General features: G+C 33.2%; 1 protein-coding gene across 1 annotated transcript in view; it reads left to right on the top strand.

Annotated features, from left to right (window-relative positions):
- The window catches only part of LOC147073184 (uncharacterized), a 251673-nt gene extending 228814 nt beyond the window's left edge, over positions 1-22859 (top strand). The window contains exons 4-9 of the mRNA XM_085945149.1: positions 3833-3890; positions 6168-6239; positions 8129-8253; positions 20979-21270; positions 21989-22080; positions 22688-22859. Of these exons, the coding sequence (XP_085801275.1) occupies positions 3833-3890; positions 6168-6239; positions 8129-8253; positions 20979-21270; positions 21989-22080; positions 22688-22777 (729 nt within the window). The 3' untranslated portion in view covers positions 22778-22859. The remainder of the gene's footprint in view (positions 1-3832; positions 3891-6167; positions 6240-8128; positions 8254-20978; positions 21271-21988; positions 22081-22687) is intronic.
- The last annotated feature ends 1186 nt before the right edge of the window (positions 22860-24045 follow it).

The following is a 24045-nucleotide window of genomic DNA, read 5'->3' on the forward strand; positions in this document are numbered from 1 at the left end:
AGTGGTATAAATGTTCAAAACTAGGCATAAGATGTATCTAAGTATAACAAATATTTTTCCTGGCCTATTCCGAGAAAGCTGACTTCGGGTATAAAATTATGCTATCACAGCGCGCACTGGGAACGGGAAATAGTGTCACCAATCGGGGATTACCTACACCGAGGGGGGGGTGCTTATTTTTAATTCTCGAAAATTTTACATTCATAATTTTAAAGAATAGTTACATAATGTAAGTAGTCCAGCGTCTGTTGTAAAATATAAACCGTTTTCCGGAAAGTTGACATTTATTGGACTCTTACCAAAACTTAACAATAGACAGACATGAAAAATGTCATAATTGAGATAGCATAGAAATTATTGTCAGGCCCACAAAAATATTCTAGATTCTAGAGGCAGTCACTCATACCCATAATTTACTGTTAGGGTTTTATACTGAAAAAATGATGTTTACAATTAATTTAAAATTCATAAACTTGTACTATTTGTACAAGAACGTTAATAATAAATTGTGACTAGCGCCCAGACGTCTGTTACAGTTAAGTTAGTAATGTAATTTGCATTAATTGATTATAAAGCAGATTACCTCCTGATTGATGTTTTTTTAATTTTGTAATTTGAAGTAAGTATTAAAATCAATTAAAGTTAAAATCAACAAAAATAAAGTCAATTAAAACATAGTTATAGAAATAATTCGCATGAATCATAGACGCATTGATAGGTTAGAGACGAAAGCACTCACTCGGAAAGTGAAAGACGTGAATCAAGTCCCACTCGGTCCGACTATTTTTCTAGATTATTTTATAATCTGTATGCTTCTGAGGTTTTTAAAAATAAAATAATTTTTAGTTTTTCGTTATTCGGTTTATTTTATGAAATATCTAAATAATTTTTATATGTGTGAATATAAAGTGATATCTTCTTCTTCTTGTGGTGCTGTCTAGTGTCTACCGAAGGTTAGCTCTCTATCGTCGGCCAGTCGTAGCATATCCCCAATACCTTGGATAGGTTGCTTACCCAACAAAATATCCTTCTACCCACGCTTCTGGCTCTCTTTATATATACTTGCATAATGAGTTGTATTAAATAATTAAAACATATCAAAATATGCCCGTAGTATCCAGCTTTTATGCGTTTAATGGTAGCTATAAGTTATCTCGCCTTAAAATTTCCTCATTGGTAATGTGATCATCTTAGGCTATCTCTTCTGATGTCAATTATATTATGAATTACCAATTAGTTTGTCATCCGGACCCATGACGGTGGTTAGTATTCCGCGATCCCGTAATTACATCAACTTTTAGTTTGGTATTATTTTTCCAAAAATATTTGCAATATGGTCCTTCCACAATACGATCATATCGTGAAGCGGCTTTCATATATTATCAAAAGATATCAAGTACACAGGGGCGGCTCTGCCTTAGGGGTTCGTAAGGATCATCCCCACATACTTATAATGTAAAAAATAAAAGTATGATATTTTTGTTAATGCAAATAATATTCATTACGTAATTAAATTAAATACTTAATTTATTCCATTCGTCTCAACTCGTCGCTATTTTATAGAGATATGTCTATGTTTCTTATTTTTATAAAAATAAAATAATTTAAATACGCACCATTGCGCGATGACACATTAATAAAGTTAGTAAGGTCAATTTCTCGATTACCGTGATCACTCTATCCAATCCATTTGCCGCGCTACAAATCTCGTTCAACACAGGAGTCGAATGCATTGTCCTTAGTAAGCGCATACTGAGGATGCATTAAAATAACCCCGACGTAAGTTAATTACATTCTGTTAATAAGTAAATTAATTATTCTGAAAATATAAAATTACCCTCAATCACCATTAATAAAAATCATATTAATATAAGTAGCTTGGTATGTAATGTATAATATGATAAAGTATGTAGGTATAATAATTAATAATTAATGGGTAAAGTGAACCCCACCACCTAAAAATTCGTTGAGCCGCCACTGCAAGTACGTAGTTCATATCGTTTCTTTTAATGGTAGGTATTCAACAATTAATTGTTAGGAACCGTTTCTGTTTGCTTTCCTTATCGCAAGGGACCGAAATATCTTATAACAGCGTTGTTTACAAAGTGTAGGTACATGCTATATTTCATGAATAATGAAAATATTTTCATCAAAAATATAAAGTAGGTACCACCTTTCGAGTTCTCATTTTCAAGGGTATGAAAGAGACGTACTTTCAGACATGGAAAATAATGAATAAAGTTTTTTTTCTCCGAGATGTTCGTTTATGAATTTGTACGGATGTTATATTTTTTATATTTTTTTGTAGACGTCTTCATTTATCATAGCAAAATAGCGGACTCGCAAAGAACTCTACAATATTTGTCGGATTGTTTTTCTTATTTGAAATGTATATATTTTGTAAGTTATAATAATTATTGAATTTAATATAAATGATTTCGTGAAAGAAAAGTGCTGCATATTTTTTACAGATAATTATTAATTGTACGGGCACTCGTGAAAACTAACAATAATTAATGTCAATTATTGCCATTTCCACTGAAATGCACATGCAGTGTGAAAATATTCGGTCAACTTGAATATAAAAATTAACACATTTTTTAATGAAAATATAAATAAAAACAAAGACACTTGTACGAAAGACATTTGTCTGAAACTATCAGGCTATCTATAAGTAAATTAATGGATGGTACAAAAGCATTCAAGCTGAATGGAATTTTCATCTACAGAACTTTGTGAAAAGCTATAATTTGTACAAATTAAAAAGTATAAATTTCTATATGCTATGTTTATTTGAAAACAATGGTATTTCATTCACGTAGGTATATTACACTTTTAGCCTTATTCTTCTTCTTCTTTGGCCATGTTCGCCTCTTAGCTTGAGCACATGGACACCATTCTAGATCATATCAGCATCCCGTAGCTCCGCTGTATACATTCTATAGATTGTATTTACTGGCCTTCCAGGACAGGCAAGCCATGTTCTTCTGGCATCCGCAGTACATGGCTGAACCAGATATAACGTCGCCTCTTCACTCTCAGCGTGATGAGAGGCTGGTTGGTTCGCTTTCTTATCTCCTCGAAGCATCTGTTCTCGAATCTCAGTATACGGTTGCCTTCGTAAATTGTCATACGGCAGTGAATGCCGTAGTGCAGCACCGTCAGAATGCATGCGTAGAATAGGCGGCATTTTTTTGGTTTCAGCCATACAGTACAGATTAGTGAATAAAACAACGAAATATATAGAATTGTCAATAATAAGGGTGAGTACTGACTTATGATTTCTAATGCTTCCGGTAATTACTAACTTTTTAATATGATTTTCTTTATTAAAAGTCGTGCAATTTTAAATCATTCTGAATTAATATGTTATGTAAATAAATAACTAGGTACCATAATTATTATCAAATATTTAAATCGAATTGATGTCATATCTCAAATCAAAATGCTACTTTTTTTTTAATTCGTGGAAAATGTCGCATCGGGAAAGTGCGATGAAAATCCCATATGATTTTCGGTCTCTTGTGAATCGATCTAATGGTTTCGGCCATATTATTTTTCATACAAAATTACTTGTAACCACTGGTCTATCCCACGGATCTAATGACAATCTTATCACTCTTGCCTTTGCTTCGCCTAAGACGCTTTTCTATATTGAGAATATCTCTGAAATGTATCTTTGTTGTATTGGGCATAATTGAATTTGCGATTTAATAAAAGCAATGCCTTGTATATTGGGTTGCCAATAATTAAGTATAACGCCCACAGACTTGAGAACAAACAACGCTTTACTTTTACTTACCTAAAAGAATGAATTTGTTTTTGTTTTCAGTTTTTATCTTCGTTGATGCAGAAGGACTACCCCACCGCCCTCAAGTACTGCAAATTAAGTGAGCATACCCTTTTTTCAATTTATTTTTTATATCTCGTTCGTAGATTCTTTTTATCATCATTTTGTGCTTGAATTTTCGTCAAGCTTTATTTTATCGATAGTTATGGAGCTTCGTATGAAATTGGACAATTGCCTATCGCTCTTGTATAAAGAAATATTCCATCGCAGGTTATACGTGATATTGAAATAATAGGGAATTTTGAAAGTAATGTTGAACTTCGCTGTGAGCTTTTCGTGTCTTCGTCACATTTCATGCAAGGATCACAAAGAAAGAGGGTGCTTACTGTTTATAGTTTATAAATAGACGATGAAATATTTAAATAAAACTCGGTGAAAATCGCACAACACTTCGCTTAGACATTTGATTCCGCAAGCCACGTGATGACGTCTATGCATATAATAATAATATTTAAATATGTATATATAAAACATTTGAATATTATTATTATTATTTAAAAAGGAATATTTTGTTAATTTTGGATTGTGCTTATTGAAATTATTAGTGTTTTACAAAAGATATGTGTAAGTATTATATTATAAAGAAGTAAACAAAAAATAAGGTAGTTTTGGGCTGTGTATGTAAGAAATGAAAGCGACTAAGATTTCCTTTATATTGTAAAATAATAATGTTCATTTTGGATATATTATCCTCTCACTTTGTATCATCGTTGATTATAGTCTAAGGCGTCGATGACATTGAGCTACTTTACAAGGTGCTTGTTGGTGAATTTAAAAGCGGGCGAGTCAATTAGTGCGATTGTGATGATGACACACAAAACTTTCCACTCGCTCAGAAGCCACAAGCTAGCGACTATTTTGACAGGAGGTAGTTCGTTTTTTTACCGGGAGGTCGCCACTATCGCTCTACTGCGCAGACGCATATCGGCCCACACGCCAGCGTGTAGGGTGTAAACTTGACCGGCTTTCAACTTTTCTCGGTAGATTGCTTACAATCTGCTTGTTAGCTTGATGATGACACTGTGCGAGTTTACAAGCAGATTGTAAATTCGCCAACAAGCAGCTTGTAAAGTAGCTCAATGTCATCGACCCATAAGACAAGTACAAGCCTATAGGTATGAGCTATAAATCTCTGCTAAATTTCATCCTCGTACCTTGGATGACAAAGGGTCCACTAGGGTCTACACTCGGCTATCAACTGATGGTAATTTAATAGGTGACATCGACTGACAAGTACATAAAATCAAAATGAGTGATGCATATACAACTGTCAAATAAGTGGTCGTTAAATGTAGTCAAAAGTACTATAATTTCGACCTCACTAATTTGGCCCTGCGTCCCGGACATTTTATTTATATTGTAAACAAAACCCGATAGGTAAGTCACATAAAAAGGTCAAAATCTAACAATAAATACGTAGATGTATGTGTATGGTGTAAATATACACAATATATAATAATACCTACTACTTATATAACTTCTAAAATGCACCAAAATCACATGAAAAATGTAGAGACTTACAGACACAGATTATTTCAAGTGATCTACCTAATGCGTCAATTACATTGAGCTACTTTACGAGCTGTTTGTTGGCGAATTTAAAAGCGGGCGATTCAGCTACTGCGATTGTGATGATGACACATAAAATTTTCCATTCGCTGAGAAGCCACAAGCCAGCGACTATTTTGACAGAACGTAGTTCTTTTTTTCCCCGGGAGGTTGCTACTACGCTCTACTGCGCAGACGCAGGCCGGCGTGTAGCGTGTAAAGTTGACCGGCTTTCAACTTTTCTCGGTAGATTGTTTACAATCTGCTTGTTAGCTTGTTCAATGATGACACTGGGCGACTTTACAGGCAGATTGTAAATTCGTCAACAAACAGCTCGTAAAGTAGCTCAATGTAATTGACGCATTATTAAATGTGGATAGGTCCAATTGTATTGTTCATATTATATTTATTGCAAAACAAAGTTTATTAGATAATGTAAATAGGTATATTTTTCTAATTTAATACCTAATAAAATAGGATAGAAAAGCAAATTAACGTTAAAACCAGCTAGTTACGCTTGACACGCCAAAGCATAATTTACCACAACTCATCTGTAACATTTATAATATTAAATTAATTATATTATAATTATGCATTTGAAGTAGACATCGATATAATTATATCAAAAGCTGCTCTAATTGAATCTACATATTGTCTAAAAATACCTATTAAGTATATGCAGGTATCTGAAAGTAGGTACGCATTAAATAAAGTTCTAATATATTATATATAATAAATATTAATGTATTGATAATGTTCATATTTCCAGTACTCCAGTACGAGCCAAACAATGCCACAGCGAAGGAATTCTACCCGCTTATCATAGAGAAACTGGAAAAATGTAAGAGCATACACACCTACCTACTTTTTTATTGAAATGTCTATCAAAATAAGAAAATTCATTAGTAGATAATAATTATTTTTCACCTTTACAGCAGTGTGTATGTATATAGAGGGGCACGTACACAAACATGGCGATAAACAAACATCTTGTAGTTGGTAAAATATTTTCTCATATAAAAATTTTAAATGTTTAGATAAGTATGTTTTTTTTCTTTCATTAACGTTTCAACAAAGGATCCTCTTTATTTTCTTGCGTGAAAAATATCTCTTTGTGCCGTATATTCGAGTGCTTCTAAAAATATGCCGAATGGTATGGATAATAAATGTAATAGTGTTGACATCCTTACCAAAGTAGGCATCCAGTACATAATGAATGGTAATATTATAATAAGCAAAAAAAATCTCGACTTGCGCTATGTATAAATAAGCATATCATTATACATGATTAATGATTATGATTAATGATATTAACATGGAAGTAAAATTTTATGATATTCCATTACAGCATAGAATTGTGTTTGTTATTGTTATTAAACTCGTTTTAAAAAAATCTTTGCAAAATCTACATAGGTTTTCGTTATCTCGAAGTCGCAGGTTTGAAAATGCTGAAATTCCGGATGTTCGAGATCAATTTCGATTGGTTTTTGAGAAACATCAGTGCTCGAAATGTAACATTTTACATACCGGAGCGCTTGATGATTTTACGAAAATATCAACATAGTAATATGTTATAGGTTTTTATATGTATTTTATAAAAATAAGTGTTTTCGTTATACGGTATATCTAGCTCAGACGATCAAATTATTTTTTCCACGAGACGGAGCGATAATTTTTGAAATTTTATGAACCGGAAAGGCACTCCGGTCCATTTCGAGCCCTGAGAAACATACACGTTTTAGGAATATTGAAGAAAGTGTTATAGGAAAAAAACATAAAAATATACAAAATCATAAAACCTCGTATGAATGTAAGTACGAAATTATAAATCAAGACAGTAAACGTGAAGTTTCTGGTAGGTAGACCTAGTAGTAAGTACCTACTATTCATTTGCAGTTTTTTTAGTATAAATTCAGTTAGGTATTATGTCGATACTAGACAGTAGAAAAATTTCACTGTTTTTTTTCCTAATACAAGGATTCATAAAATATTAATCACGGGATTGAATATTCTAACTGGAAATGCAATCTATAATAGGCAGAATGGTGTCAGATTCTTCTGGCAGTGTATGCGACTTGTTTAGTTGTTGCTATCGTCACTTTCAAATGGCACTAACTCCGCTACATAGTGGTTTCGTCGTGGCCGCGATGCCAGAAGAATAAAATTGGTCCTTCCTTTGCCAATTGATAAAAATATATGGAGATGGTATTAAAATGTTGTATACCAAGGCGGCTCTCGTGGTGCAGTGCGTAAAACGCTGGCCTTCCATCCGGTAGCTCGGGGCTCGATGCCCAATGAGGTCAAAATGTATTTACATAATATGATATGTAAATTCCTCAAGCCTGGGAGTTTTGCCACTGCAATTGGGCTTCACGGGCTGTTGTGGTGTTTAACAAAGAAACAAATAATAATAAATAATAATGAGATCATATTCACGATATAAAAGGGGATTCTATTACAAATTCATTCACAATACCTACTTCAAAGGCTTCCCACGTAGACACAGAGATATAGCGTCGCAGGAGAAAAAAAATACTCAGCCGCCGTTATTATTGGATTAGATTGTCTTCTTAATATTTTTTAATTCTCTCAAGCATATTCTTGAAAAAACGACCGCACTAAAGCAACGGACATGGGATTAGGAAAAACTGGTCCAGATTCTAATGTCATCTATGGTCCAGCTCTGAATCCAGAATACACTTATGTTATATTTATTTACTTGTTTTCCAGTGTCCATGTTGGAAGAGGACCCCAGCAGCAGCGGCGAAGACCCCGAGCCGAAGTCGTCGCATTCGGAGTCTGATGATGATGACGAGGGAAACAGTGACGATGACGTCACCAGCGAGAGCGAAAAGGTACGCTTAGAGCCTGTCCACATTGCGCGTTTTTACGCGCGCGTGACAAATCGCGCGTTCTCAAGGTACATGTGACCCAATTCAGCTGTCCACAAGGGCTCGCGCGTGACGACTCTCGCACGGAATACGCCGGGCAAACGCCAGACTCTCAACCGCGCGCGTGTTGTGCGTAAGTCGAGGTACTATGCCGCACATTATGACGCCCAGTAACAACGCGATCGCCAGTGTGCGGGGAAGTGATTTGTCGGCTAGTTTTAAAACATACATTATTTTTTCAAAATGGAGCGTGAATACTTCGATACAGAATTATTTATTGATGAAGTGGAAAAAAGGAAGGCTATGTGGGACATGGAATCTTCTGATTATTCTAGTAAAAATATAAAACCCACAAGCTGCGAAGAGCTCGTAGAAATATTTTGTAAACCTGGTGATTCAGAAGGACAAAAAATTCTAGGTAAGCGAAAAACTTTATTTAGAAAATATTTAGGTGCTCTAACAATGAATTATTATAGTTAGTCATAATATAGTAATAGTAACTCTCAGCTGTATTTCAATTAAATTTAGTACGTACTTATTATTATTAAAATAACATTTTGTTCAATAAATTGATAACAACGATAACATTGATAACATAACATTCATGTGGGCTTTGTGAACATTGCGACTAAAAAATGCTCCATAATGTATTTGCATAAGTACCTAGTTTTATTATCGTTTATTAGTTTCCCTAATTGGTTTTATGGGGTTTGGTACTCAACTACTCACATGCTATGAAAAGAATCAAATATCACAGCAGGTTCATTTTAATAACACTCATGGAATGGAGCTATGAAAAGTTTAATATTTTCTATGAACAGTGGCGTGACAATATTACCGCGGAGCAATTTAATTACTATTTAATTACCACATTTAAATAACATGCTAATTATATCGAATGGCCAATTAATGAGCACAACAGGTGTGCCGTCCGCGTTGAAAGGATTTATTTATTTAATATTTGTTTTCAGGCATTTCGGTCCAAAAAAGGTGGAAAGGCTTCGGGATTCATTTGTTCGAGAAATGAGAAAAAATAAACATACACCATCAGGTTCTGGAGCCAAAACCAAAAATAATAATAAATAATAGCTCTATCACTTAAAATTGGATGCACTCTGTACAGTATATTTTCTCGCTGTTTGCGTCGTTTCCATCGACGGTACGCAAGCCACAAGACAACCGCTTCCTCGGTTTCCATGTTGAATACTGAGCGCAAAGCATTTTTGCTACTCGCGCGTAAAACGCGACATCTGGGCGCGACGCATCTTTGGTACTAGCGCAAAAACGCGCCACGTGGACAGGCTCTTAGATTATTAATTACCAAATTTGTACCTTTGATAATATAATGTTGTTCTCGCAACGCAATGTTGAAAATTATGACTTATTTTTTTGAAGTGCTAAAGCTAGTTCCTCTACATTTTTAAATTATAAGAAAATTTAGCTTATTTTTTACCCTATTTGGCATAATATCTTCGTCAACGGCAGTTGGCAGCCAATCGCAACCTATACAAAATGTGTGAGACCACCGTATGGTATCAAACACTGGATTATTAATACTAATCCATGATGATAATAGGTACTATAATTTGACTCCTGAACCTGATGGTGTATGTTTATTATTTTTCGTTTCTCGAACAAATGAATCCCGAAGCCCTTTCCACCTTTTTTGGAGCGAAATGCCTGAAAACAAATATTAAATAAATTAATATAGGCACGCCACTGTTAAGTCACAAGAAAATATTAAACTTTTCATAACTCCACTCCATGAGTGTTATTCAAATGGAACTGCTGTGATATTTTATTCTTTTCACATGTGAGTACCAAACCTCATAAAAGCGATTAGGGAAATGGTCGAAAGAAAAGAAGAAGAATGTAAATACATTATGGAGCATTTTTAGGGGCAATGTTCACAAAGCCCACTTGTCTTGAATGTTATCAATTATCATTGTTATAATTTATTGAACAAAATCTTATTTAATAATAATAATATTTAGTAAGTAGGTACTAAATTTAATTTAAATACAGCTCTAGGTACTGAGAGCACCAAAATATTTTATAAATAAAGTTTTTCACTTACCTAGATTTTTTTTTTGTTCTTCCGAATCACCAGGCTTACAAAATATTTCTACCAGCTATTCCCAGCTTGTGCGTTTTATATTTCTATTAGAATAATCATTCTAATAGAAAAGAAAGATTCCATGTTCCATATAGCCTTCCTTTATTCCACTTCATCGATAAATAATTCTATATCGAAATTCACGCTCCGTTTTGAAAAACATAATGTCTATTTTAAAACTAGCCGACAAATCACTTCCGCGCACGTTGGCAATCGCGTTGTTACTAAGCGCAATAATTGGCGGCATAGTAAGTAACTCGACGCGCGCGCGGTCGAGAGTCTGGCGTTTGCTCGGCGCATTCCGCGCGAGAGTCGTCACGCGTGAGCTATTATGGATATTAGCGGCCTGCACACACAATCTTGTCTGCATGAAAGCCTCGTGTGCACGATGTCGCACGGGAATGATCGTGTGTTTAAAGTCGCGTAGCCCTACAGCGGAAAGTTGTGGGGTTGGTCGCGTCCAATCGTTTTTTTTAACACATTTTACCATGTTTAATCTTTCAAGTGTTCCGTACGTCAAATCGTTTTACTACTTTCGTCACAAATGGACGTTCGCAATTTCTCTCGCCAATTTATTACGGACCTTATAGACATGCATAAAATATTCCCATGTTTGTGGAGAATCAAATCGGCGGCATATGAAAATAGAAATTTCTAAAATAATTAATTTCTTCAAAGAGAGAGGATTTCCCGAGGCTAATAGAGACTTTGTAGTAAAAATAAATCAAAACTTTAGGGGTTCTTTTCGGAAAGAGTTTTAAAAAAGTAGGGGAAAGTCGACGTAGCGGTGGCGGTAGAGATGAAGTAGGTATATGAGCCATCATTGTGGTATTACGATCTGCTGCTCTTCACGAAGGATGAAGAGCTTCCAACGGCAAACATGTCAAATATGGATTAGGATATTGAGGATGAATCTGTAATCAACTGATGAACTACTGTTCATTCTTAAATAATTTTTTAAATCATCAGGATAGTTTTGACGTAATTCACGAATTAAGAGTAGGTGATCAAAATACCGTCTATAGTCTTTAACCCAGACTTTTCGTTTTTTGTTTTGACTTTAACTCAGCGCTCGGAATGGACAGGAACGCACCGGAGCGCCGTTGTGGTTCGTGGAATTCCAAAATATACCGTTCCGGCTCGTGGATTCATTTAAAATTGCGTTGCGGTTCGTTAGATTGAGATAATTATATATGAATGTATCTTTTAAAGTTTTTCTCAAAATTAAAAATTAACGAAGTTATGTTATGCCGGGCGTGCAAGGGTTAAAAATAAAAATTATGACATCCCTAAATTTCTTTCAACCTTCTTATTTTGTGTCGATATGTCCATGCCTAAATGCATTGTCTAAATAACAAGAAACAACCAGCTGCAAGCGTAAATTACTTTATTACCCAAAAAAATGTGCCTTGCTGACACTATTTGAAAACTCTTAAAAAATAAAGTATACATTGTTTAATAATTTCTAAAGGATGAAACATTTCAAATCTCAATACAATCTTGCCTTTGACTTACGCATTGTTAATTTACTTACCTACTAATTTATTATATTATTTTATTCGGAGTGACAAAAATTATTACTTCGCCATTTATTTTCGGGTGAATGAATTGTGTTTTCGATGGTTAAATTAGTACAAAAAAGTTTGATAATTTGACTCGTGCAATCCGCTATAATATTCCTATTAGTTGCCTTTTAAAATATTTTGTATTATTTAAGATATAAATACGTTTCTAAACAAAATTGTTTATATTATTAGTTTGGTGTTTTTTTGCTACATTCTAGTAAGTTTTGTGTTTTAATTTTAACTGTGTGTTTAACTTGATTTTTTAATAAAAAATTGTTCTAAAAGTTGGTCAAAAATGTCATCAGGCGAAACGTGTTAACCGAAACTATTGAAAAATATTTTGTCGCAGGTAACGTAACGCTGGCCACATACCTACACAATTTGATCATTTAAAAAATGATATTGAGTGGTTATTTATAAAAATAATGAAGGTATAATAAAGTAGTAGGTAATTCGTGTAAATCTGCTAAAACCACATTACATTACATTAGGAATTCACTCCAATAACCATTTAAGTGGCAACAGATGGTATTCATCTCAACAATTAACTTTTGTTAAAAAAAGCTTATGAAGTGTCGTAAACCCCTCTTTTTACGATGTTTACATTTGTTTTGTAATTTACATTATTGTTGAATTGCGACTATAGTACAATAAATCTTGTGATATAACTACTACATTCATTCATTTATTTGCCATAGGTCATGATGAGTATACTTTTTTGTAAGTGAATTTTGTTGCTTCTGGTAAGTTTTGTGTTTTAATTTTAACTTTGTGTTGAACATATTTTTTAATAACAATTTTTTCTCTTAAAAGTTAGTTAAAATTCTCAGCAGGCGATACGAATACCTTTATATCGTCGGTGTATTGTAAAAATGGCGAATTAACCAAAATACTATTACAGGAGGAGAATTTTTAACCTTTGACATTTATTTATTAATTACCTGTGGATGAATACTTTCCTTATAATAGGCTTTATAATATAATATTTTAAAAAGTCTATTATGTTAAATTCGCTTTTTCTTCGTAACACTAAGTGGATAATCACCCTTACAATTATCGTTTTTAATAAGTACTTTCCTGTGGGATACAAATTCGCCATTTTTACATAATTATATTATTACATATACTATTATCGCTGGTATCCAAACTGATTTAAGATAATTCTGGCCACACGCACAATTTGATAATTTTGTGGATATTTATAAAAATAATGAAGGCTTAATTACGTAGTAGGTACTTCGTGTAAATCTGCTAAAACATTAGGAATTCTTTCCGGTGGACAATACAGTGGCAACATCTGTTCTGTGATTCAATAATTATTATCATCTCAACAACTTGACTTGTGTTAAAAAAATATTTATGATAAGTCGTAAACCCCAATTTTCACAATGAATAATGAATGATTTTTTCTACAAAAATGTGTTTGGGCCATTGATGGTTTGGGCAGAAAATATTGAATAGCCTTCTGCAGAGTTTATTTATTTGGGACGTTCCTATTGTATTACAATTATTATTACATGCATTGTAGCTTGTGACTTTAAAAATAATAGAAATAATACATAGGTAGTGTGGAGAGAACTTTTACTTAATTTTTGTTTGTAAATTTGTTTAAAAAAAATATAGGAATATCCTTTAATAAAAATGTACGACTATCATAATATCTGTATTGTATGTAGGTACCTATTATCATTTCCATGGCAATAATAATGTGAGTAGGGAAGGACAAACAACATAGATTGAATCGTTTAGAATAAGTAGGTACTAACAAATTAGGTACCTATGTGTCCAGTGCGGACATCTAATTATCTTAGGTGGTGTTAGTCATAGATTATTAAATAAATACGGTGGTAGATGTATATTACAATAATTGTAACCAAAGCATCACCATTGTAACATAACATGCATACAATACAATATTAGTCCTTATAATGTTGAATATAGTAGGTACTAATTAATGACAATTTTATATTATTCTATAAGAATCGCGCTTAGCAACCTGAGTTTCACCTTCCGTCATGTTTTATCTTATATAAATGAAAATGACACACCATTGGTAATTTAATTACAAATAATGCTATGTTTACGTTGTTTGGATGACTTGAAACTTTTATTAGATGTAGGTACGGCCTTATGCCCCTTATAGTGGAGAAGGTTCAAAATAAATCTTTGAGAATCCTTTAAAGCTGTGTGGATAGTGGATACTATCCATGGTTTTATCCGATTGATTTCTCAAGACGTATGCTTACATACTGTATTCTGAAAGTTAAAAAGAGAGCTAGGTATTTAGGCTACGTACTTTTTCCAACTTATATCTACCCAGTACAAATGAGAACTCTGCCATTATTGGTACTTAGTATTGATTTTATTATAAGTATATTATTTTATGACTTTCTTGATAATCTAAGTTGTTTGTTCTGCCAAGGTGCAATAATTGCTAATGATAATTGGGCAGGAAATAACTATGTTCAACCAAATCGCTTCGGATAATCGTATATTCCACCTGCGTGAGAACGAGTTTATGTGAACGCTATTTTATAAATTCTTGGTATAGGTAGGCACTTACTGTATTTTCTAATACTATTTCTTTATTTTTTAAACACTATTTTAATACTATTTCTTGATGTTTGATATTCTGTGCTCGTATTTAAATGGAATTTGTAAAATTTTCTATAAGTACGTAAATATTTTTTTAATTTGAATCTATAAGGTACTTATGTGGATATGTTGTTTGTTATGACTAATTAATTACAAACTTATCTATCCCAAATGAGACAGTAAGTTATAATCAGTGACGAGTGGTGGTAGAGGTATCATGCACTGGTTATAGTGGTAGATAAAGTAAAAATAAAGAATAATACAATTTTTGACGGTATACTTTGTTAAAACAAGATTATTTCGCCTGCGGCGCTGACAATCCTTACCAACCTGCCCAATATAGATCCACGTAAGAAGTTTAAAGTTTATTGTTGCATTTTTATATCAAAAGTACGTACGTACGTAAAGAAAGGATTAGCATAAGTACTTAGTTTCGGAAAATTATGCAGCGTTCCTGTTCGTGAAATTTTCCATTTCGAGCACTGCTTTAACTTATACTTGCGCCTGCACAAGCTCAGCTGGTATAATATTTTTCTTCTTTGTACCTATATCCATTAAATTTATAATGTACAAATTAAGTGTGTACAGATGCCTTCTTGTATAAAAATAAAGCTAAACTTGTTCACGTGTTATATTTTGGTTATGTTGTGTGCGGAAGGATTTGATTGAATTGTTTTATCTCAAGAAGGTTTGTTTACGAAACTGTGTTTGAGCTAAATGTCAAAATGCAGTGTGTCAAAATAACACACTCACACACATTCTCACTAAAACAGTTGAATTGTTGTACGCTCCAACGACTTCCACGATCACGCCGTAATGAACGCGCGATACGCCTTTAGACGCTCAATCCCGGCGCGTGCTCCTCAAAACATGCGCAAAACATTGCGCTATCGCGCAGGATATAGTTGATATATATATTGTAGCAGCAGACATCTGACACGTGTGATATTACGCGCTCAATATCGGGTTCCGGCGCGTACGCGAGCATGCGGTAAAGAATGTGTGTGTAAAGGCCGCTATTGGATTTTGGATTGGGTCCAGTGTTGCCAACTAAAATTTTCAAAGTTCAGTAGTTTAGGTCGCACGTACCTGGAGAACGGTGGAACGCGCGATTAGTCACTCGCGCGTAAACTAAAAACACGCCATAATGGCCATGTGGACAGGTTCTAAATGGGAGAGCAGAGCAACCATTGTAACTTGTAATGTAATGAAAGTAATGAAACCATGAGTGACGCGAGCGCTTTGGGCCGCGAATTGTACGTTTAATTTAGTTCTAGGTAGAGAGCAGTGTTGCCATATTTTGAAAGTGGAATTATAGTACAAAGCCTCCAAAATTATAGTATTTGGGGATAAAATATAGTACGCGTTGTCATCTGTTGAAAATGAAAATTTTCCCAATTTTTTACAGTCGACTCGTTTTTATTAGGTGAAATATTTCATCGCGGGCCGCAGGTTCCCAATTTTTCATGGTCGGCTTGTTTTTTTTAGGAAAAATATTTCGCCGCGGGCCGCAAATTTCCAAATTTCCGAAAACCACTCGATTGCGAAATGGCAAGTGCAAAATTATAGTATTTTTATGTAAAATTATAGTATTTTGGGCGTACTATACCTATTTTATATCGTAAATAGTACGCGGACCAAAATTATAGTACAAATACTACAATTATAGTACGGTTGGCAACACTGGTAGAGAGAGAGAAACCGAAATTTCTCTCTTTTCAAGATAGATTCAATTCGATCTGAATACGAACACACGTATCGATAATCCGCATTGAGTGAAGGAATATATTTTTAAACGGATTAATTCTACATACATCATGTGATTTTTAAATTGCATTGCACTGCCATCTAGGGATATTTTTAAAAAGATAAATCCGCCTCAAAATAAATTGTAGTTTTATTTTACGAAAGCCCACCCCCATTTAGGTAGAATGCACAGTAAAAAAAATATAACTATACATCTGGCCAGTGTTGCCAACCTTACTATAATTGTAGTATTATTTTTTATACTATAATTTTGGTCCGCGTACTATGTACAATATTATAAAGATATAATTCGCACAAAATACTATAATTTTGAATATCCGAAAAATATTTCTGAACATTAAAGCGAATTCTCTACCTATCAGAGGCACCTAGCGGAAAAATACGAAGCTTGCAATTTGAGACAATTTTTTGATAATTAATTGATAAATAATGTAAATATTTACAATTTACAAATTACAGTAAACATTAGAAAGAAAAATATTTTTTATTTTAAGTCAAAGATAAATTTACAATTTTTTTTTTATAAAATGTAAATTTTATAAAGGATCCCATCTTATTATTAGGTACATAATATTATTTTATGGTCATATTTATTATTAAAATTTAGTTTATTAAGTTTTCTACAATGCCATGAGGAGATTTTTGACTATTTCATAGTTTTACACAATATTTTATATATTTATTTATTTAAAAAAAAATATGTTTGACACCTATCAGATATACGCAGGGGGGGGCAAACTGCGGCCCACGGGCCGCATGTGGCCCGCCGGGTATTTTTTTGCGGCCCGCCATCATTAATTGTACTTCTGATTACGAATAACTTTTTTATAATTTTTAAAAAAAATTTGACGATAGTTTAAAATTTGAAGAATTTGTTGTTTCGTAAATGTATTATCTCAGTACATCTTCCTTGCGTCTCGTCTCACACTATGTAACCACTATTTTCTACGTTGAACATCGATTTCAATAGATATTGATAGTGTGCCGACAGAGAACTTGATATTATTGATCTGCAGTGTGACACTGATTTAAGAGAATTGCATCGTCGTGAAGAAATCTCCAAATTTTACAATGCCCTTAATTCAGACAAATTCGACCAACTTAAAGATTATGCAAGAAAAATATTCGTTATTTTTGGATCATCCTATATAATATGTGAACAAACATTTTCGATCGTGAACCTCAATAAAAATTATTTACGATCAAATATCTCCGATGCAAGCAGTTTTGAGAATATCAACTAGAAAAATAACACCTGAATTTAAAAAAAGTTCAAAAATGTACAACAGTTTCATTCTTCTCATTATTTTTTTTGTAATGTGTATTATTCGTGATAGTAAATAGTGTATATCTAAAAATGGTATTTTACTTGCGGCCCGCCGCTCATTTTGTTTTCTTGAATTTGGCCCTCCATCCAAAAAGTTTGCCCCCCCCTGAGATATAGCAATCTCATATTATGTAAAATGACTGTAAAACTAAAAACAATAAAATAGATTATTAACTTCTTGGTTACGTGTTAAAACTGTGAACTAACTAGCTCCTCCCATTTTTAAACGCTCTTCCATTATAAACTAACACGCTTCTACCATTTAGTCGAAATTAATATTTCAGTATCCTGTATGTTGACTAAACGCAAAATGATGTTGATTATTAAATTTATAATATAGAATCAATACTAGTGATAGGCTAATAATGTTAATGCTATTTCACAAAGTCCAGTTTTATAACAATAGTGATCATTAGCGATGGTGCCCACAGAACGCGTCGGGCGCCGCACTCGCGCAAAATTTCTACAAGTGGCGCATAAATCATTGAAAATACAACGTAATCAAATACGCCAGCGCCCACTGGATATGGCGACGCATTATACGCGCGCGCCGCATGAATCATCGTTTTTTCGCGAATCACCGCTTCTCAGCGATACGAATGAAAGAAAATACAATGAGTCCATTCATTGAACAGAGCGAGCAAAAACATGCTGCGCGAGGCATCGTCGATCGACGGGCGGAAAGCAATTATTTAATTACAGAGAAGTCATTGTTTTATTTTATTGCGTGTTCAGTTTATCGCTGGTTGAATAATGTCATCGTAAATTTTAATTACAAGCCCCGAAATAATATAATATTTTTATTGCTTTGTTATGAGAGGCGCTGTAATAATATTTATTTTGTGCTGCTTGGGCCGCTTATAACATAGGTGAAGGGTAATGCGCGGGCAGAGACGTGTGATTATGGTTATGAATAAACACTGCATTCGCCGACTTCGCGCGCCCGACGCGTCTGTGGGCACCATCGCTTATTCATACAGTCTACCAAATTGGTAAAGATATTATACATAAATTATAGTCATTAAAAATAAGAGGTGTTTTTCTAAAACAGAATAAATCGAGAAAGACTTTTATTAAATAATATAAAATATACAGATACATTCCCAAATGTCAGTAAGACAGTTTGAAAAAGTTATAAAAATAATGCTTTGTCCAATCAAAAATAACACCGAATAGATCTCATTGGTAAATTTCCAGCGCACCCTCAAAAAAAATCAACGGCCACCGGTCATTATTTAGGTATGGTCCCAATATTGAAGCCCGATTTGATATAAATAATAAGGATTTCAAGTTTTTTAAAAATAAATATAAAAAATATTAAAACTATGAATTAGAAAACTTAATAAACTAAATTTTAATAATAAATATGACCATAAAATATAAATGTAATAATAAGATGGGGTCCTGCAACAAATACACATTTTATTACTTACAAATGTACCTAAATGTTTATCTTTGACTTAAAGTAAAAATATTTTTCTTTTTAATGTTTTCAAATACATACAGATCGGTACAATTAAAATTGTAGATTATCAAAGAAATGTCTCAAATTGCAAGCTTTGTATTTGTCCGCTAGGTGCCTCTGTTAGGTAAAAAGACATCGCCTAAATTACTTTTTTTTATTCAACGAATAATTCACAAGATTTAAGAATGTAGCATTCTAATTATCTTTTATCTAATACTTTTCTCAGAAGTATTTTCAAAAATTATGTATGTTCAATTATGCTTACCTTATATACGTTTCGGAAATGATAGCTAAATTTTACTTTGAAGGTAGCACAAAAGTAATTCGAGACTTGTAGGGTGTTCATCCAAAATTTTCGAATGCGATTTTATGCCAGATATATAATACGCCCGTATAATTGCGTTCATCCAAATTTAGTACATAAGCATCTCGCCGAACCCGAACACCTAATGCCCCTCTACCATAAGTTTAGCGAACCGATTGCTAAATTCGGCAGAGTCCATTTTTGACAGATCGCAACTGACAGCCCGCGTTTGTTGATAATTGTCATAGGTACTTGTTTTCTTCCGTATTTCATTATGATTCAGTGTATTATTTTGATTATTGTCTAATGGTACTATCTATTTTACAATTGATTCTATAATTGGTGCTTCATTTTATTCAATCATGAATGCTTTATTTATAGGTAGTAAACTTTGCTTTCGTAGATAAAGCTAATCTACAATGCCGCAAATTTCGTAAAAGCGGCGACGCTTTCAAATTTAAGAGTCTCGTTAGTAAATACACATCAGACGCAGATTCATGAAATCAAATAAATACAAGTAATATAATATTTTGAACAACTCAATTCACATGATTATGCTGGAATTGATTTATGCATAATAATTATATGGTAGGTAGGTATACTATCACGATAACCATTTACTTTCATTTGTTTATATTGTAATGATTATTTATTCAATAACGTTTATTCGGCATTCGGATTATCCGGCCATAATGTAGTATTAATCGAAAAATAAAAGAAATAATATGAAAGTAAATGTAATAGCGAGTTCAAAATATATGGACCACTAGGGATATCTAGCGGCAAAATGTGAGAAATTGTCATTTATTTGACAGTTAAGTGCCCATAGACATCAAAAACTGACCATAGAGAAAAAATATTTTTCTGTTTTAATATAAGGAATACTTGTTTCAAATAGACGCGCATGTACAAACACCGTTATTTGAATGGAGCATAATGGAACAAGACGGCGCCCGTATATACAAATCCGAAGATAAGTGGATGAACACTCGACAAGTTTTATCACGGCAATAAACGGTTTCGGCGTAAGGTGAGACCGTCATAAACCATTCGGTTCGGCTTATTTCCATGGAAACCCTACGGTTTCGAGTTTTAACATAATGTGTTCTTTCTACTGTCGCTACTATATTGGTTGAATTCCTATAGAAAGTGTCCAATGTAAAACCATCCTTTCGCTTTCCCTACCTAATATTTGATCTAATTTAATTTGATTTGTTATGCTTTTTTTTGTCCGCCTGTTATTGGGACTATCACATATAATTTTTTTCTATATTATAATAAATACTTATCCTCTGTGATTAATCCTGTTGGTTGACCTAAATACACAAAAAAGTAAAGGAATTATAAAGACCTAAGAACATCTGCCTGCAAATAAGTAAACACTGTCTAATTTTTTAAAGTATATAACGCGAGAAGTCATTGAGGGCATAAAAGTGAAGATGTAAGTAGGTATATAGTTAATAGCTGCCATTTGAAAATATGGTGAAGCATTTCACCCATTTCACTACTTTTTTAATTAACAATAAACCACTGACTTTTCTCTATCACAGGAGGACGATAACGCCTCCTTGGAGCATTCATACGAAGGTAATATGGCGGGACTGGACAATCTGGCGGACATGGACAACCTCGTCGTATCAGACAAGTCCGCTTTACTCGACAACTGCTCCAGTAAAAGTCTCAGCCCGCGGACTGACTCCGATGGCACCACCAACAGCTACTCCAGCCTCGAAGACGAAGAGGTCACCAGAGACGACAATATCCTCGAGGAAGTTATTGTAGAAGATCACTTCATTGACGACAATAATGGCAACACCGTCTCATATAAACAGCGGAGAAGTGGTAATTATGATAGTGGAATATTCATTTCATGTCCGGAAACGTGTACGTACGCAGTTCGCCGTATCACACTGCACCGTCAAACGTCGTATCGGAAATATATGGCCGTATATTAAAGACTACTTTACTGACATAAAATTCATGTCTAAATAAAACACAGTTCTTATCGGTTTACACTTTACAGGATGCCAGCAGCAAACGAATTTTGAAAATAGCCGATATACTGGATTAATTGTTAGGTTGGGTTTTCACTCTTGAATTCATGAATTTTGCCAAAATCAGATATGAAAATTGAATTAAAGTTCATATTGAATCTAATAAAATTGTCGACCGTATAGTATAGGGTCATCTCTTTCCGATAAGAAAGCTCACGGCGAACTGTGCGACGGTGAAATGTTTTATCTATTCTATTCTTGTTCTATTCATTTATATGAGATACTTTTGAAAACTCATAATTTGAAATACCTCAGAAATACACCTATTAGAAAAATATTTTAATAAAAAATATTAAGACAGGGCGAAACTCGAATTCACATCCATTGAATGCCGATCAATGTGCTTTACCAATTAAGCCATCCATGCCATACGCACAGCGATGGCTAATAATCAATCCTTACAAAAATCTGTTACTATACCTCCAAACTGTTTAGGTCTTTGTGCTCCGCCATGGAACGGAAATAGTAATTTATCTTTTAGCATTGTAAAAATTCTATTGTTTCAGCTCCAGACGTCGACAACTGCAACTTCAATTGGTTCACCAAAATGTCCGGAAAGAAGAGGACAACCTCCCCCACTACGGGAACATCATTTCAGGTAACTATTTCCATCTTATTCTTCTTGTGCCATCCTCTACAATCTATATATAGGAGGTCGGCCACCGTCAGAGCGATCTTCACTTTACCATATATGATACTTGGGACAGTTTAGTGGAGCACGCGTACCAATACGGGGAGCTTCTCAGTACTTTCCCATTCATTTGTCACCTTGTTAATCCAAAAAACTTTAAGGATATGCCTTAACGCTTCGTGGCATTTACTGTACTGATTTAGCACCATGCCATAGAAAAGAATTAACAGCGAAACATACGCGGTCACAGGTCTAGGTTGAGGTGTTACGTTTTATCAACCTAAGTCAATTCTAATTTTTATTTCTCGATACTACAGATTCATTTCTCATTTAGCCATGTTGCCAAATGTTTATTTATATTGGGTTATCTGTTCAATTGTTTGTTTTTGGCATCGTCATTTTGAATACCTACTTTAAATAGTTTTGCTTTATTGAGGTTCATTTTTAGTCCATGTGAGTTGATGACCTCGTTAAGATATTCCTTGCAACTATTTCCATAATACATGAAAATAATAATTTTGTAATTTCATTAAATCGAATATAGATAATGGTAATGTGTTGTTTTTTTTTTCAGACGAGTTCCGACTCTGAATCACCGACGGACCCCGTCACACAGCAGACGATACAAATGCTGAGAGCCAAATTCGTGCACGCTACCAACTAAATTTTATAACATCTACATCATGATTAGTTTTATGAATTCATAGTATCTACGTACTAACATTGTTGTTTTTTATCCATTTAATATTGCCTAATTTAATAAATTATGTTTGTTTGTTTAAAATCATAAAAAAACAAATTAACACATAGTTATGTCAAGCAACATTTAACGACTTCATTAAAATTATTGTCGGTCTATAAAAATTTAATTGAAGTTGGTAGGTATGTAATATTTCTTTGTATTACCTACATTATTTATGAAAAGGGAACACATTTTTTTTTTTTTGTTACATCAATGAATTTATATTAGTATCAACAAGCATCTGCAATCCCACACATTGAACGAACATTAAATTTGCTGAAATTACTATAATACATACCTAACATACGATATAATAATATACGCCATTTCTAAATTTTATAATTTTATTTATTGTGTTGTTTTCTTTATCAGATGTCAGTTTATTAAAATGATCTTTGAATATCAGATGAATTTAATATTGTGTAATTAAAAAAAATGTAATTGAAAAGTTTATATCATAATTATATATTATAGTGTTTATATTTGCTATTGACAGTAGTCATAATGTTTATAATTTATTTAGTATTAAAAAACAATTAAATCTATAAGGGAATGAAAAACGATCGCTGGAATATATATTAAATTATTGATAATTTAAATAATAACTTTGTTTACATTTTTTGAATGCGTAGTAATTATTGATAAAATATTTATTCTAAATGTGTGTGACTTTTGCCTCTATATCGTAATATTTTTTCGGATTTTTATTACACTTAATACTTAATTAGGCTATAAAATGATTTGCTGTGCGAGCATGTGAATAAAAAAGAATATCTGCTTTAAATTTAGTTTTCGACGTTGTTGTTACTTGATAAATCTTTTTTAAATTAATATCAATGAGCGACATAATATTATATCACACGAATTATCTAACCGTAGAGCGTAGGCAAAATTTGAAGGACCAAGCGATTAATTTTTATATTGCTTTTATCTATGCCATACTACGGTATTGCCATGCCAAATATTAAAGAAAAACTCCTTGTAAACATTTCAGTTTGTCTATCGCTTCAGTTTGTGTTCATTCAAATAATTTTTGGTGTAAGAGTGCATTGAATAATGCTCAAGACTGATTGCTGATGAAATTTGTAGAGAAAAGATATTATAATAATTAAGATTACTATGAAAATAGTTTTAAATTTATAACTAAAATATAGGAGACTGTATTCGTTTTACTGTTTAAGCGTTTGAAA

This window comes from Rhyacophila brunnea, unplaced genomic scaffold (assembly GCF_057557595.1).
Source record: "Rhyacophila brunnea isolate RB1 unplaced genomic scaffold, BYU_Rbru_1.0 scaffold_18, whole genome shotgun sequence".
Classification (NCBI taxonomy): domain Eukaryota; kingdom Metazoa; phylum Arthropoda; class Insecta; order Trichoptera; family Rhyacophilidae; genus Rhyacophila; species Rhyacophila brunnea.